At 36.6% G+C, this 18,440-nt stretch overlaps 1 protein-coding gene across 1 annotated transcript in view; it reads left to right on the top strand.

The window, feature by feature from the left end:
- trdn (triadin) overlaps positions 1-18,440 on the top strand; it is a 426,623-nt gene that overhangs the window by 272,632 nt on the left and 135,551 nt on the right. The window contains exons 24-26 of the mRNA XM_060854831.1: positions 10,304-10,342; positions 12,179-12,205; positions 14,164-14,214. Coding sequence (XP_060710814.1) covers positions 10,304-10,342; positions 12,179-12,205; positions 14,164-14,214 — 117 coding nt within the window. The remainder of the gene's footprint in view (positions 1-10,303; positions 10,343-12,178; positions 12,206-14,163; positions 14,215-18,440) is intronic.

The following is an 18,440-nucleotide window of genomic DNA, read 5'->3' as shown; positions in this document are numbered from 1 at the left end:
ACGCCTTAATCTCATGAGAAGTAACTTATTTTAGTCCTCTTCTGCTATATTTTTTATATCTATAAATTTTACTTGGGAAAATGATTTGATTCTAATACTTATATGAGTTGAACCCATGGCTGCGATATAAGTTAATTTTAAATTTATACTTTGAACATAAGACATTGATCCAAACCTGATTTTCTTATTTTAGGTATTTTGAGCATGTTAACAGGCTTGCTTTTAACTATTATTATCAGAGAACCATACAATGATAACAGAATAATACATCTTATTACGTCTGTGCAAGCCCTCTGCTAGGGTGTTTCACCTACTGTCACTCCAGTGGTTTTTTTCCCAAAAGCCATGTACTCTTTTTCTATCATGGTACTATAATGCAGTTTTGCAAAGGAGGACCAAGAAATGAATTAAGATGGAAAAAGTAGAATATAACAGTAAACTTGTAAGGCACGTGGAAGTGGGCTGTATGAGCTCCAAAAGTACTTAAAAAGAAAAAAGATTAATGAAGACAAATTTAGGTCCCTTGTAGTCCTAAGTGGGACAATTGATAATAGAGAACAAGCAAATAGCAGATTAATTAAACAACTACTTTAGTTCTTTCTTTATGGAAGAAGACATAAATAATATCCAGAAATACATTATAACACACTATTAGCAGAACTGACTTGTTTTAAAGTCCAGAATTCTTCCCGAATTTTCAACAAGGATCTACACACAGTTATACTAGGGCAAGTCTTTGAGAGTCCTGTTAAAATCCATGACTCAGTCCTGCTGACCTCACCTAAATAGACCAACTGCAGGAAGACATCATCTGCTATCAGTAGTCTTTAGATCACAACAAGATCCAGCTCTTCAATGGGATACATATTGTCACCAGCATTCGGTTCCAATGCAATAATTACCCTGTATCTCTCATCCTGTCTCCAAGGTATGCAAGTCTAACTCTAGGATTTTGTAGTCTGCAGAAACCATAGCCAGCTGTTTTTTCTCTATGTTTAGATGGGAAAGCTGGCACTTGGATCTCAGTAGGATGTGATATGGCTCTTGGTTACATGTCGTATTTACTTATCACTGGGCAAAACCAGTCAGGGTCACTTGAATTTTACCTTGAATTGAATAAGATAGTTTAAAATATAAGCACTTTATAAAATCTCACAGATGTAAAAATTACCCCTTATTAAATGAAAGGGATAATAATGGTTCTAACATACTATAAACTATAATATTGCAAACAACTTAATATCTAACTTATTAAATCTGTACAACAAACATTCTTTCTCCTTCTGTTATCTTTCACCATTAAACAGGGTTGGCTTTGCAATAAGGCTTGACCTATCAACTAATAGCATGGGCTGGTTAAGTTATAAATTCCAGTTGTTATGATTTATTAGAATTCTAACTTTGTTATGAGCTTCTTTATGATTAGTAGCTTCATTTACCATCATCTCCATAGCAAATCTCCTTTCTCATTTTGTATAGTTTTTTGCAGCTTTTTGGTGTCCTAGATTGGAAAATTGCCTACTTGGGTTCAGTCTAGGTAACTTTGTCAAGAACAGCATTGCTGATTTTGCTAATCCTTCGGGTGTTTACTTCTTAAGGTTTGTACGTGGGATGTCACTGGTTGTGCGAGCAAGCATTTATTGCTCATTCCTAACGGCTGAGAGGGCACTTAAGAGTTGATGGTCTGGAATCACATCTCGGCTGGACCAGGCAAAGATGGCAGATTTTATTCCTTAGTCGATGTTAGTGAACCAGATTGTTTCTTTTTACAACAATAGTTACATGGTCATTGTTAGGCCATTCTTTATTCCAGAATGTTTTGAACTGAATTTAAATTCTATCATCTACCATAGTGGGATTTGAACTCATTTCTTCAAAGCATTGGCGTAGGGTTCTGGATTTATATTCTAGTAATATTATCACTACACCACTGCTCCCCATAACTGGTGATACTGAAACAGATAAATTGTAAACCCAGAAGAAATCCTCTGTCTACCTTCTGGATTCAGTAATTTTATTCATTCTTTTTGAAAACCAAGCATTATGTTATCATGAAGCTGTTGACCTTTTAACAGCTTTTAGGCCATTCTATTTCGGTTATGACCTTCCTTTCCATATCTTTACCTGTTGCTTTACTATTTAATTGTGGGATTATTTTTTGTTTCAGTTGGTTTCTATGAATTTACCTTGCAATGTTTTTTTCTGAACTTTGCAGATTTAACATTCTGTGCAAGCAGTATGTTCTTTCAAGTTAAATCCTTGTCAGCTGCTTTAAAACATTGATTAATGTTTCATTGATAATAAGACCAAAAATAATTTTGATCCTCTTTTCATTTCTCAATTAATTTTTAAAATTCCTTTCATTTTTCATTTTCCCAGACAGCATAAACTAGGTCCAATTACTTTCTTGCAGGAACAACAGCTTTTCATTTTGAAGTTTTAAATCACCTTCAAGAGCACAAATCCTTCCCCATGGCTCCTTATGTTGCCTGTAGCTGAGTCTTTTGGTTTTAAACTAATTCATTCCAATATTTCACATAGCGGAGTGCTGCGGTTAAGTCTGTTGACACCTGTTTCTCAGGTTCAGTCTATAGGTTTAATTGACAGCTCCAATTTGGATTCAGTTATGCTTGGTCAGACTGATGTTCCAATGCCCCTTTACTATCAGCAGCCTGAACTTCTGACCTTTAGTTGAACAATCATCTCCACAGCAGGATTTCAGAAAGTCTTGTATTTTCAAATATCATTTGATTTCATGTATTCATTTTCAGCTTTAATAGCTTCATTAGACTTTTCTGGGGCCTCTAGAGATGGCAAAATTTAGTATCTGGCTAGATAATTCCCTCATAGAAAATCAACATTATTATAGGTGACATAGATATAATCCTCACAATTACTAAAATACCTGAAATGAAATAATGTTTTAAATTAATTTTGTACAAAGTATCATTTAAACAACCACCATTAATACAATATATTTTTATATAGCAAGCTTCCAAGGGGGAAATGTCCATCAACTGCCAATATCTGTATCAATATCATATCCTTGACAGGATAGCAATAAAGCGAATTCCTCTGTTCTGCCCATTCTTTTTGCTTTTCTCTTTCAAACTTTTAACTAAAACTTATCCGGAGGTAAATGAAGGAGACTGAATGTCATTTCTGGTGAGTCCCAAGGCAAGTCCCAGACCAGACTAACGTGGGGACGGTGAGTCCTAGAAGCCAGTCCAAGGGCAGGCCAACATGGGGATAGGAAGTCCCAAAGTGAAGGCCAACGAGGGTCAGCGGTGAGTCCTGGACCGTACACGAGACCCTTGGGGGGCTGGAATGGAGGTATCAAGGCTTAAGCCCAGCTTGGTCTAGAGATTGGCCTGGGCAGTCCAAAGGCTCAGTGCTAGCATGGACTTGGTGAAAAGACGGAAATTTTAATGCTGTTTTAAATAGGCAACATCTTGATTCTTATGCTGAACTTTTATTTATGATTTTTTTTCAAGTCTGTAACACAGACTTAATTATTCTGTACCGCGATACCCTACCATGAATGGCATTAAAGCAGTGACATTACAAACTTTTCACTGCACTCATTCGCGTGCATGTGAAAATAAACGCTAATTCAACAGTATAGGGGAGGTGATGGCCTAGTGATATTATCACTGGACTGTTCATACAGTGATCAAGATAATGTTCTGGTGTCCCAAGTTTGAATCCTGCCATGGAATTTGAATTCAGTTTTAAAATATTTGGCATTTAGAGTCTGATGACCATGAAGCCAATGTTGATTACTGGGGAAGACCCCGTCTAGTACTCTGAAGTCCTTTCGGTAAAGAAACTGTCATCCATACCTGATCTGGCCTACATGTGACTCCAGACCCACAGCAATGTGGTTGACTCTTAACTGCCTTTTGGCTGGGGAATAAATGCTAGCCGAGCTAGTGATGCCCATATCCCATGACTGAATTAAAACAAAAATCAATATCCGTATCTTTAAGAATACTGATTTGCTTAACCTGCCTGACCAGACAAAAGTGGAATTATCTCACCTTTGAATACAAAACATATATAATCTGGTAGGCTTTGAAAGTAAGATTTCTACATTCAAATCTTTTTATAAACTCTGGTACAGAGTTTGCTAAAGATGTGTTTTGAACCCCCATAAATGCTTCACTATAATTATAATTACAAACAACTTGCCTTCACATGTCCTCCCTTATGCCAAAAGTAATAACATTGACCTCTTGAATAATACTTATTCTCCACGCTATCTTTTTTGTGTTACTCTGAGGGTTATCTGTCTTTTCATTTCTGTTATTTTCCTCATTGTTATTATCATTTTTTAAATCTCCAATTTCTCTGTGGATTTGCAAACAAAGGCTTGCAGTGATGCACATGCTTGTGAGACAATGTGTAATTACCAACCATTACACCAGCTGATTTTATCTTAGAAACTTTCTGGGCTTTTTGTGGGATGTATTCTGAAAATAGACTGTTTCTCTGTATTATTAAAGCTCTGAGGCATTCAAAGTCAAAGGAGCTCTTCATGGTTGTGTACTATCTATCAGGCATTATTTCATTTTCTCTAGAAACTTTTAGGAAATTCAGATTCTGTTTGTACTTTAGATTTATAATCATTTGTCTGTAAGCTACCAAAATTAGCTCATGGGGCTTGCGAATGACAGTTTTCATCTTAGGGCAATATTTATTCTAGCAATACACTTCTGACACATTTCACTATTAAACAGTGTTATCTTGGCAATAGTATAAGGCTTGACATATCAACTAACTGCATGTGGTGGTTAAGGTATAAATTCCAGTTTGTATGATTAATTAGAATTCTAACTTTGTTATGAGCTACTTCATGCCTAGAGTCTTCATTTACCATCATCCGTCATAGCCGATCTCCTTTCTCATTTTGTATAGTTTTTGCAGCTTTTTGATGTCCTGAACTAGAAAATTGCATACTTGGTTCAGTCTAGGTAACTTTGTCAGGAACAGCATTGCTGATTTATGCCAGTCCTTTGGGTTATTTTAAAGATTTGTTCATGTGATGTGGATGTCACTGGCTGTGCAAGCAAGCATTTATTGCTCATTCCTAACTGCTCAGAGGGCAGTTAAAAATCATTCAAGTTGTTGTGGTCTGGAGTCACATCTAGGCTGAATCAGGCAAAGATGGAAGATTTTATTCCCTAAAAGATGTTAGTGAACCAGGTAGATATTTTTGACAAGAATATTTATGTGGTCACTATTAGATAGCTCTTTATTCCACATATATTTGAATTCAATTCAATTTTTTCACTTTATCCTAGTCCATGGACAGTATCTCTGAAACCGTACACCTGAAACAATATCTTCCCTTTGAACACACTTTGAAATAAAGCTGTCTGACTTTATTTTGGCCATTTCAACTTTGTAACATTTTTTTGGATAACATTAGAAGTATTTTCCCGTTGAATTTAGGGAATACATGGATAAATCTTGCCAAATCAAAACTGGAAGTTAAATTTGAGTCATTCATTTTTGCCATTTTCACATTGTCAGAACATTTTCCTGTTGAGTTCAAATTTCCTTTCTAATTTGTTTCATTCCAATTTCTCCTTTTCTGTCTCTCTTTTACTTTGAAATACTTTGTACTTTGGAATTCATGTTCAAGATTTCATTTCTTTTCTGCCTTCTTTCAGATTCAAATTTTCTTTTCACTTTTCTCTGTTTTGCTTCTTCCTCCTTTTCCTTCTTGCTTTCAGATTTTGGGTTTTCTGTATCTCTTTCCAACTCAAATTCCTTAATTGATAATTGAAGTCTATCTAACTCCATTTGATTACTCATCAAAAGTAATCAAGATTACTAATTTCTTCCTTGAGTTCTCGGTGATAAGCCAGTATTTGAGTAACTTCTGCCTTTTTAGCCTCAACTTCTAATTCTACTTTGATTCCTCTGCTATGAGTTTCAAGTTCACCTTTATTGAACTATTGCAAGATATCCAGATAACTCTTCTCTTTTTAGAAGTACTTAAGCAAAAGGAGTAAACATACTATTTTTTACAATCATAGAATCATACAGCACGGAAACAGACCCTTCAGTCCATCATGCCCATGTTGACCAATTTTCCCAAACTAAACTAGTCTCATTTGCCTGTGCTTGGCCCATATTCTTCTCAACCTTTCCTATTCATGTACCTGTCCAATACCCGCATCTGCCACTTCCTCTGATAGTTCATTCCACATACAAACCACCCTTATATGAAAATAATACATTGAGAAAAATTAAAAGTGAAAATTGGAATATGTTCAAATTTAAATTATTTCCAACCTTTGGATTTGCACTCACAATAGCCTCAAATTGTTACCATCACAATAGAGATAGATAATTTTTAGAATGACATTTGAATTCCCAGTGACTGAATTTAAGAAACTGCACAAGATTTCAAGATTTAAGACTTTTATTACAAGCAACGAACTCAAATCAATATAATTTATGTCTTATTTAGTACTCTAAATTACATAATACGTCTTCATTCTTGTATTAAAAATCATGAAGAATATTGCTGTGCCATGTTTATACATTAAATTACACTCTCAACAGAGTTGTAGTCATATTGTTAAATTCAGCATGTTCTTGTTACATGAGAATGCCTCCTGCTTCAGATTTTAAAAAGCACTTCCTTCAATTCTCTGAACATTCTTGAATGGACATTCAGTAGCAAGACACTATCTGACAACTTTTCCATTTTGCAAATTCTACAAGGTTTAAATGGAGAATCCATTCTCACAGCATTAGTTTCCTATATCTTCATCCAGCAGCATCTCCTTTCTTGTTTCCAAGGTATGACTGGCTGATAATCTCTAAGTCTGCACAAAGCATGACCAGCTACTTCTTTCACTGTTTAGGTGGGAAAGCTGGCAGTGGGTCTCATTAGACTGTGACCAAAGCCATCAGTCCCCTAGCAAACAGATTACATTAGCTTGTAACCACAGAAAGAGTAGGAGGTCACTTGCTGCATTTTTCCTTGAATTAAAATAGGCAGATTAAAATATAAATGCCTTCTAAAGACTAACATTTATAATTTTTGTTTCTGGTCATAATTAATTTAAAACTACATTTAACTTGCTGCTGGTGAAGCTTTATAGGATTTGGCCGCAGCTTTGGGGAAGGCCTGGTTTTGAACATTCACTTTCAAAAATCTGAAAATTAGAAAATAGGCTTTGAAACATAAAGAATGCATTTTTTAAAAGGCTTTTATTTTTTGGCATGCTTTTAATTTGATTGGAATAGCTTTCTTTTTAACCATCACCCTAATTCTACAAAGATCTTTTTCCGAATGTGTTTGGTGACCATTTTATATTAATGACTTGTCATTACTAAGACCCTGTGCTGCTTTTTAAGGGAAAGAAGAATTATTTTATGCAAATTTACTTTTTAGCCCAAAGCTAATAAGTCAGCACGTCCAAGCATGACTGGAGGCAGACCCTGGCTGTGCTGGGTGGATGAGCCACAGGGAAGGAAGGAAGGTTATTGTTAGCTCTGGACTGTTAGAAATCCCTAAAACAGCTATAACAATCTTTGTAAAAGGGCTGCTGTCAGATGTCATTTGATGCTGCTTTTTATTTAATTTGTTTCAGCTGTTTGAAATCTGCTGTCTTTACACTTGGGTGGTGTTTTTTGCACTGCTGTTGGTAGATTCAATATAATAAGTCAAGCAGGAAAATCAAGAAGAGAGTAACATCATGGGACAGTAGTGTAAAATCATTAATTTTATTGGAAATTCACAAGATGTTAAAATTTGTGTTAAGATGCTGACTCCTGTATGAAGTCAAATATTTAACTTGAAAGCACAATATAATCTATTGCATGAATATTTATATACTTTCAAGTGTGTTCATGCTGGCAACTGATTTGTATTGCTGAACTTTTTACATTAGAAGTTTACCACATTATACAAACATAATTTTAATATCTGCATACTGTCAAAGTCATACATATGTAATTTTAATCAGGCTTGCTGAGATCTCTTTAATGTCAAGAGAAGATCTTTATTAGGAAATGGGTGTTCTTAGTTGTAAATTTACAAGTTATCCCCAAGATAATGGTGTTCCAAGGATTTTTAAAAATAATAGTTAAATGTACAATGATAACCTTTATGCTAACTATTGTGTATATGCAATGTTGGCTCTCTCTTAAGATGAAAGAATAATGGGAGAATACATTGCACCCCAGTTTTCTGTATTTTTAAATTTTCAAACTTGTGGGAATCATCTGGCCAGCATTTATTGAATTTCTTATTCTAACAATCTTCTTACACCTTTTTCTCACTCTTACAAATTGAGATACCTCCATGATTCAAACTGTGACCTGCTGTTCGATGAATAAATTTCAGATTTAACTACTGGTTTCACTACATGTTATGAACATTTTAACAGAGCTTTGTGTTGATCAAGTTGCCAATCAAATCACTTTGGTGTATGAGTTAACACTTGCCTATTGCAGATGTGTTCTTGGAAGCATTAGTTTTGCTAAGGCAAAGAAAGCTTGTAGCTAAATGCTTGACAGATGAAGTAGTTATAAAATAAACTTGCCTTTCTTGCATTCTAACGAAAGTTGAAAGTTAAAAATGAACAATTTCTTTACAATTGGGGCGGCACGGTGGCTCAGTGGGTTAGCACTGCTGCCTCACAGCATCAGGGACCCTCAGGTGACTGTCTGTGTGGAGTTTGCACATTCTTCCCGTGTCTAAGTGGGTTTCCCCTGTGTGCTCCGGTTTCCTCCCACAATCGAAGGGTGTGCAGGTCAGGTGAGTTGGTCATGCTAAATTGCCCATAGTGTTAGATACGTTAGTCACGCGTAAATATAGCGTAGGGAAATGGGTCTGGGTGGATTACTCTTTGGAGGGTCAGTATGGACTTGTTGGGCTGAAGGGCCTGTTTCCATACTATTGGAAATTTAATTTAATCTTCTGTACTGTAGGTATTTGTAAAAGGGCATTGAAGACACATTGACCCATCTGAGAATTCAGTCCAACTGAACCTCAAATGATGAAGGAAGCATTTTGAGAGTTCAACACAAGCCCCTTCTGAGGGGACACGTTGAATCTTCACTCAGTGCAACTTTAGTTTGAGGCATTGGATGACACCGTTGTCACAAAATTAATCTATAAGTTAAATGGACATTTGTTCTTGACATAGGAGAAAGTGAGGAATGCAAATGCTGGAGATCAGAGTCGAGAGTATGGTGCTGGAAAAGCACAGCAGGTCAGCAGCATCCGAGGAGCAGCAGAATTGATGTTTCGGGCATAAGCCCTTCATCAAGAATGAGGCCTATGGTTTGGTGGGGGGGCGGGAAGGTGGTTATGAGAGATATGGGAAGGGGTGGAGCTGGGGGTCAGGTAGCTGAGAATGCAATAGGTAGATGAAGGTGGGGGAGAAGGTGATAGATTGGAGAGGAGGGTGGAGCGGAGAGATGGGAAAGACAATGGACAGGTCAAGAAGATGGTGCCAAGTTGGAGGCTTGGGATTGGGATAAGGTGGGGGGAGGGGAAATAAGGAAACTGGTGAAATCCACATTAATTCTGTGTGGTTGCAGGGTGCCAAGGCGGAAAATGAGACGTTCTTCCTTCAGGTGGTTAGGTTTGGCAATGAAAGAGGCCCAGGACCTACATGTCCTTGGTGGAGAGGGAGGGGGAATTGAAGTGTTCAACCATGGAGCAGTAGCTTTGGACACCAACTTGTGGATCATTTCTGAGGAACCATCTTGGATGATAATATATAAATCCCTCCCCTCCCTTTCCAAGTTCTTCTCCAGCCCTGAGGAGATGTCCTTACCCTGGCACGAGACAGGCAATATAGCCTTTGGAAATCCTGCTGAAGATTCCAGAGAGCCGTATCTATTCCCCCAAAATGTCTCGCTGATACAATGATGACCACCTTCCGATTTTCTCCACCCTCTTGATTGATTTATTGAGTTAAAGTGCTGTGGCTAGTTTCTTTTCTGATATTTACTTTGTTGTCTGCTCAACCTCTAAAATCCTCATTAGTATTGGACAATTGCAGGAGCTGAGGCTCCACAATTGTAACCCCCCGGTCATCACAACCACTTCACTGATGCTGTGCGCACAGGTTTTAATTGCATGACTTTCCATGCACTGGACAGACGAAGCAGTAAGCTTTAAATTCTCTGAATTCAAGTACACAAATCAGTGCAATTTTCATATTTCCAATTATAATGTTAAATCCAGTGTGTTTATAGTGTGTGACACATTGATATAAGATTATCACACATAAATGAATAAAATTGTACTTTTGTTTTTGTTTATTAGTGTCAAAGAAAGAAAAGCCAAAGCCTAGTAAAGTGAAAGGTTAGTTAAGCTTCATCTGAAGCTCTCCTTAATCAGATTAAATGTATGTTGTCCCAGCAATGGCAGCAAAGCCGCATTATAAATATATGGACTTCTTTTGTAGATAAAAAAAAGCTAACAGCATTTCATTGTCGATGTAATGCTTAACAGTTGTTTTCCTGTTAACTAAAGGAAGAACTGATACCTATATAACCTTTCACATCTTTAAGAAAGAAAATAAAGATTTGGGTGGCATGGTGGCTCAGTGGTTAACACTGCTATCTCACAGCAGTAAGGTCCCAGGTTCGATTCCAGCCTCAGGCAACTGTCTGTGTGGAGTTTGCACATTCTCCCTGTGTCTGCATGGGTTTCCTCTGAGTACTGTGGTTTCCTTCCACAGCCCAAAGATATGCAAGTCAGGTGAATTGGCCATGCTAAATTGCCCATAGTGATAGGTGCATGAGTCAGAGGGAAATGGGACTGGTTGGGTTACTCTCCAGAGGAGACTTGTTGGACCAAAGTGCCTGTTTCCACACTATTGGGAATCTAATCTAAATTTTTGGGTGGCATAGTGGTTAGCACTGCTGCCTGACTGTGTGGAGTTTGCACATTCTCCCTGTGTCTGCATGGGTTTCCTCTGAGTACTGTGGTTTCCTTCCACAGCCCAAAGATATGCAAGTCAGGTGAATTGGCCATGCTAAATTGCCCATAGTGATAGGTGCATGAGTCAGAGGGAAATGGGACTGGTTGGGTTACTCTCCAGAGGAGACTTGTTGGACCAAAGTGCCTGTTTCCACACTATTGGGAATCTAATCTAAATTTTTGGGTGGCATAGTGGTTAGCACTGCTGCCTGACTGTGTGGAGTTTGCACATTCTCTCTGTGTCTGCGTGGGTTTCCTCTGGGTGCTCCGGTTTCCTCCACAGTCCAAAGATGTGTAGGTCAGGTGAATTGACCATGCTAAATTGCCCGTAGTGTTAAATGAAGGTGTAGATGTAGGGGTGTGGGTGGGTTGTGCTTCGGTGGGTCGGTGTAGACTTATTGGGCCGAAGGGCTTGTTTCCACACTGTAAGTAATCTAATTTGCATGTGTTTAGTGCTTTTCGCAACCACTGGACATTTCAAAGTCTTTACAGTCAACAAATTACACTGGGCATTCAGTCTGTTAGCACTTAATTTTTGGAACAGAGGCTTTCAGTTTCCAAAATCAGTATCATGCAAAACAAATTTTGTACTTATTCATTTATTAATTACTTATGTGCCTTTGCTGTATACAATTGGCTATCACTTTACCAAGATAACCACAACTTGTAAAGCTAGAAATATGCCATTATTTGCAATAGTTTATAAACTTGATGTTCAGCTAAAGCTCAGTTGGTAATACACTTATCTTTGAGTCTGAGGATGCAGGCTTAGACCCCATTCTGGGACTTGAAAACAAAAACCATTGCTGCCACACATTGAGGGGTTGTTGGAAATGCTGCTTATTCTGGATGAGATGTTAAACTGGATTTCTGTCTGCCTGCTTGGGTGGTTATAAAAAAAAACTTCCATGGCAGTATATTGAAGAAGACTAGAGTCTTGGCCAATGTTCAACCCTCAAAAAAAAAGATTCTCTGATTATGACATTGCTGTGTGGGAATTTGTTGTGTTCAAAATAGCTACACAATTTCCTACATTACAATAGCGACTACACTTCAAAATATAGTTCATTGGCTGTAAAAGGCTGTTTTTGTCATGTTTGTTTACAAATATAATTAATAATGCCTCCAATTTATCTAAAAATGTGTTGTACATCAAAGAGAGAATACGATGATTTCACTGTTTGACTTCCCAACACACATTTTTAAACTTTTCAGTTGGGCCATCTGAAGGCAAAGAAAAAAGTAAGTGGTTCTTTGTCAACTATTATAACGATCAAGAAATTGTATAAAGTAGGAAGTTGCTTCATCCAGATTCAACACTGATTCAGCTGATCGTCTGGTTCAGCTGGAGTGAGCTGATTGATTGTTTTGGCTGATAAATCTTTGACATATGTTATACATTTGAACACTACAAAGGAAACATTTCTGGGCAAGGTAAATAGCCAAGTTCTTTTCCCCAGGGTAGGGGAGTCCAAGGCCAGAGGGCATCAATTTAAGGTGAGAGGGGAAAGATTTTAAAGGGACATGAGGGGCAACTTTTTTACAGTGAGGGTGGTGTACACAGGGAATGAGCTACAAGAAAAAGTGGTAGAGAATAGTACAATTACAGTATTTCAAAGATATTTGGATAGGTACATGGATAGGTAAGATGTAAAGAGATATAGGCCAAACAACAGACAAATGGGACTAGTTAAGTTCAGAAAACCTGGTTGGCATGGATGAGTTGGGCCGAAGGGTCTGTTGCCATGTTGTGTGACTCTATGATAGAATCAAAGGCACTAATTTAAAGTCCAAGTCCATGTGAGTGCAGTTCACACAGACACCTGGTAAAGACAGGAGCTCTGCCATCATGCAACATTGTTCCTGATGTTAGACTGGGATGAGTGAAAAGGAGAGAATTCCCACACTGGAAGCTTGATCATCCATTACCTCCCTACAGCAACATTTTTACTTATCCATTTATGCGATATGGGCATCAGTGGCTGAGCCAACATTCATTGCCCATCATCAATTGCTCTGAAGACCGTTGTGGTGAGCTATCTAGTTGAAACACTGTGTGAACTATTTCACTGGTGGGGAAGCTTTAAGAAACAGTTGTTCAGCTATAGAATTAGTAGTCACATGGAAAATGGTACATTCATTAGGAAGCATTGGGCTGAATTTCTAAAAGGGAAGTCAAGAATTTTTTTTGAGGAGGTGACCAAAAGGCTTGATAAAAGTAACACTATCAATGTTGTGTGGATGGATTTTCAAAGGGCATTTGATATAGTGCTATACAACAGAATTGTAATGGAATAAAAGGGACATTAATAATGTGAGTGTAAAATTCGCTGAGTGATGAGAAACAGAGACTAACAATCAATGGATATTTTTTGGACTGGATGAAGATGTGTAGTGGAATGGATAATTGAATGCAAAGTTCAATGTTGTGGGTCTCCATGAGGAGGGATGGGCTTTAAGGGTAGTGTGAGGTAAAAGTGGTCAGGAAGGCTCTAGTGGGGTGTGTCTGGTGACTAGGTGAAGCCTGGTGCTGACAGTGTCCAGCCTGAGCTACATTCCCAGACATAACCTGCCATTTTTTAAAAGCAAAATGTAACTAAGAAATAGCTGGGGCTACATCCAGACTTGACAGAGTCAGTGTCAGTTTGAGGGTGAGAGGGTGGGATTCATTTTTGCTGGATGCTGTACACTGAAGGAGCAAATGTATGACACAGGTATTTGCAAGTGCCAGCTACACATAATTTGCATTCATTTTATTATGCATCTACAATGCAGATAGGGTGAAATGTTTTCGGTTCGAATGCTGGTCAAAAGCAATTTGCAGCATGCCATTGGTCCTTGCAAATTGAACACTGGGATCTCTCAGATGTTGAAGTTAGCAGCAATGACTTTAAAATGTTCTAATATCTCTTTATGAGACTCTGTAAATGTTTTTGTTGAATAATGCTTTATGCAATCTTTAGAGACAATATATAAATGCAATTTCCCCAAAGCATTATGTTAAAATGAGTTTCTCTAGATTACACGTTGTAAATTAATAGTTACTTTTCATTTTTTAAACATGCTGTAAGTTTTCTTACTTAAGCACCCTATAAAAATCATTGGTGTCCAAGAAAATGGGTTATTAGTACTTGTCAAATTAACATGTATCTACATTAATGTGTATTTTGAATAATTATAAAATGTATTTTATCTGACAGAGCCTGAAAAGGGAAAGCAGAGACAGACTCCAATCAAGTCAAAACCGAAAGGTAATAACATTTATTATGTGGAAATACATTTCTTAACATCAAACATATAAAATGGACAGGCATATAAAGATTAACTGGCCCATCAAGCCTAACCTCTAAGCTAATGGCTAGAGCATTTTGATGAAAGACGTTTTATCTCCCACCGCACCAGCTGGCAACATGTTTGAAAGGTTCCCAGCTGATTGGGAAAAGAGAAACTGCCGAACATTTAGTTAAGTTCTACTCCTACATAGTTAAAGCTTGTATCCTTGTTATGTTAAATAACAATAATCTTTCAACAGGAATACAATGTAGCCCTTTTATTATTGATTCAATTTGAATCAGATAACCTCCAAGTTTAAATTGCTGACACATAACTAGATCATGGTGCTTGATCTATCTCAATTTCTGAGGTTCTTTAAGCAACATGTATCTCCCCTCTGGACCTTTTCCAAGGCCCATGAGGTGTAAAAACCGAAAGAGCTGCTGATGCAGTAAATCAGAAATGAAAGCAGAAATTGCTGGAAAAATTCAGTAGGTCTGGCACCATCTGTGGAGAGAAACCACATTCAAATTGTTGTTCAAAAGAGTGACTAGGTTGTTCGGGCTGTCTGTTTGTTCATTATTGATTTTTTTCAGTTTTGGTTTTTGGCTTTGTCAAGGAACTTTTTTAATAGTGCAAATCTTTCTATCTACCTAGAATCATGATTCTATATAAAGTTCAAGCAGTGCAGACGGGTTAAAGATTCTTGTATTTAATTTGGACAATCGTATTGCAAATTACTTTATTTGTGACAAATTCTAAGGCCTTGTTGTGATGGCTTCATTCCAAATGCTACACATTCCTTCTGAAGGGTCAAGTGACCCTTACTCAGATCTTTCCAAGATGCTGCCAAATCTGCTAAGCTTTTCCAGCAATTTCTGTTTTTGTTGCTCATGATGTGTAGCTTGGGTGAGGAGGTTGGACCAAAACCAAGTCCTGTACTTAGATTATATTTAAATTGGCACACAAGAACAGTGCATGTACATATTCATATTAATTTATTTAGCTTCCAGTACATGCAGTTGTGCCACACTGCAATTCGCTATCAAGATTTAACTGCATTTAAAACGGCCTAGTGAGGAGGGCTGGGGAACCAAATTGGTCATGCGTACTGAAATGATTGATATTGTCAAAAGTAAATACTGCATCCACGTTTTTTTTCTACAGGACACCTAAATAACATTACCACCAATCCTCAAATGTCATTCTATTCTCTTACTATATTTTGAATTATGAGAATATGAATACATAATATATAAGCACCCATGGGTGAAAGGTCATCAAACTTCTTTTTCATTCACAAAAAAAGAGTGAAGTCTGGTAGAACTTGAAATGATTGACCCAGATATAGCAAAGAATGGTTAATCCAGTTGAGAAAAATGCAGAATTGGTGTTAAAAATAACAGAAGGCCATATGTGATAGGAAAATAAAGAAGTGACTGGAAATCCTCTTATTGTTTCTATAAATCCATTGGATGCACCATGCCTCTAAATCCACAAGGTAAGCTTTAAGCAGCATATGATGAAAATGGATGTGCAAACAAAAATGCTTTGGTGCATAGGTGTAAAACTTAAACTCATTATTTTGATTTCTGACCAGATGTCACTGTTGCAATGCATAAGAAGAAAGTAACTATTCAATGGATTTTAAGATAAACTGTAATATTCCTAAAACAGTCCTGCATTCATTAACAGTTTAATATAGAAATGTATTTGTCTCTTTGATGAAGTTTAAGGTAATTTAAATACATTTTAAAAAACTATAAGTGCAGCAATAAAATAACTAATGATGCTGAAATTCATTTGCCAGATACTGACATCATGCCACTTGTGGCTGACCCGAAATGTTAAGTAGCTTGGAGCATACCCATATGCTGCTCTGCCTCATTTAGCATATAATGTTACCCAGAGATGATTGACATGATATATTGCTTAAAATGACAGATTGTCCATTCAAAAGATTCTTTGTATGTCAGTATTCTAAAATTGAGAGACAAGGTAATTCCACATTCAAATAGTTGTTCAAAAGAGTGAATACAGCTTCTTGTGCTACCCTACATTTGATCACAAACAGTGAAAAATAAGAAACCATTGGTAAACGCATTAACTTGATTAAAGCCTTAGATCTCCTGTAATCCGAGAGAACATCAATATTTCAGACTGGACAAATTAATCTATTTATAATAAAATTAGAAATATGTTTCATTTATTGCAAGAATATTTTAATTCCGATTCTATTTTTGGTACAATTTTAACATGCTTGAATATTAAATGTGGCACAGCAAAACTTCACATATCTTATTTTCCTTCTTTAAGACCCAGCCTAAAATCTATCTTTTTAATCAATTTTTTGTTCATCTGACCCAATATTTCCTCATGTGGCTTGGTGTCATATTTTGTTATAAGATCGTCCAGTGGATGCTTAGGATGTTTCATGATATTAGCAGATTTGTATAAATATGCTGTTGATACTTAAGTAAAATTCAACTCAAGTTTTTCAAGAGTCATAACATGTTGTGGTTCTGATTTATTTACTGGCTGTGCCACATTTCACTAGCTTAAAGGCAAAGGAGGGAATCTGTAGAATTTCCTTCTTCCAACTCTAATGGCCAATTGGATAGACCAATACGTATCATTTAATCTTTTACAATGCCTTGGAGAAAGAATAATAAGTACACAGCTTAATTTAAGCTGAAAGCTGTAGCTTTCACTGAGAAGAATATAAGTTGTGCAGAAGTGAGAGAGTTTAATGTTTTGAAGAAAGTGATCTAAGGCTTGTGAAATATATCAAATAAACTGGAAAAGAGACCAAAGAATAAATGGACCAGCAGAGGAAAAGTGACCAGAGGAAGAAAGTACAGAAAGAGTTAATGAACATTGACAAAATAGTCAAATTATCACCTATGGTGCCCTTCTGTACACTTTTTCAGAAAAATGAAGAAAGATGGTATGTTGGAGTTCAAGGCCTGTGCTTTATGATGCTTTTTTTTTAGAAATATAAGTTTAAATGAAAAATGACTAACTAATTAGGTAGGACAGGCATAAATAGTGGAAACGTTTAAAGATAAAAATTCATTTAGGAATTAACCATGAAAAAATCCATTGCAGCTATCAGAAAAAGGATTGGCCTCAAAGGGGTTATGGAGATGACATACATAGGCTATTGATTAAATTATTGCTCAGTGCAGACAAGTAAAAAATTGTATAAAATATTGAACGTTCATTTAATCAGTAAAAAGGAGGCTGGGAAAGATACATGATGACATCACTTTTGGGTGTGAAAGTAAAATGTTATGTATAGATAAGTGCTAGAACTATCTCACTATGATAAAAATAGCAATGATCCTTATCACACGAATACTATGAGAAACTAGGAATGAGACAACTCTCATGAAGACAGAGAAATGAAACATCTTTCCTGATAAGCACTTAATGCACAATTATTTTAGGATTTAAAGAAGAAGGGAAAGATGAGTGCAATATAAAATGTTATAAATAAATCGACTAGATAAAAGTTCACTACTTCATGATGAAATCCTTGCTGAATAATTACAGAATAATGATCTAATAGAAGATACCTTACTTGCTCAAGCCTTTAAAATATAACTTGATTTTAAATGTTGGTGGATATTCGATCTTTTGACATCATTAGACATTTTATTCTTTGCCATTCTTAGATATTCTTACAAGCTCTTGAATAGTATAAATAACATCAAACTAATTATCCTAGATGTGGTATTATATCTGTTGATAGTTTTTTTTCATAGTCACACATCTATCCACTGAGTGTGTTGCTGATTAACGCCTGTTATTAAAATTGTAAGACCAGTCAGTCATCTGATTTAAGTTTTTTGTTACAGCTGAAATGAGCCTTAATATCTGATACTCTTTCTTAAGTGGGGAAATGTGTTTTCTGGACAGAGAAATTTCACACCATCAATAAAGCTGAGATGTTTATCGCATAACCAAGCCTTGTTGAGATTAAGCAGGCTATTTGGCAGATGGTTATACTCTCAGATAGCTTCTTCTCCTGCCACCTTGTCAATGCTGCAGCCATTGTTGAGATTAATTGACATCAACATGACAGTTTTTCTTGATTCTTATGAGATTGTTCAGCCTTTGGTTTGTATATAAATAAACCTCTTAAAGACAGAATCCAAAATATGTTGAACGTTTGGATGTTAAAAGGCATATAATATATTTA

This window comes from Hemiscyllium ocellatum, chromosome 3, assembly GCF_020745735.1.
Source record: "Hemiscyllium ocellatum isolate sHemOce1 chromosome 3, sHemOce1.pat.X.cur, whole genome shotgun sequence".
Lineage (NCBI taxonomy): Eukaryota > Metazoa > Chordata > Chondrichthyes > Orectolobiformes > Hemiscylliidae > Hemiscyllium > Hemiscyllium ocellatum.
Note: the sequence above shows the minus strand (reverse complement) of the source record. Positions and strands in the feature narration are given on the sequence as shown.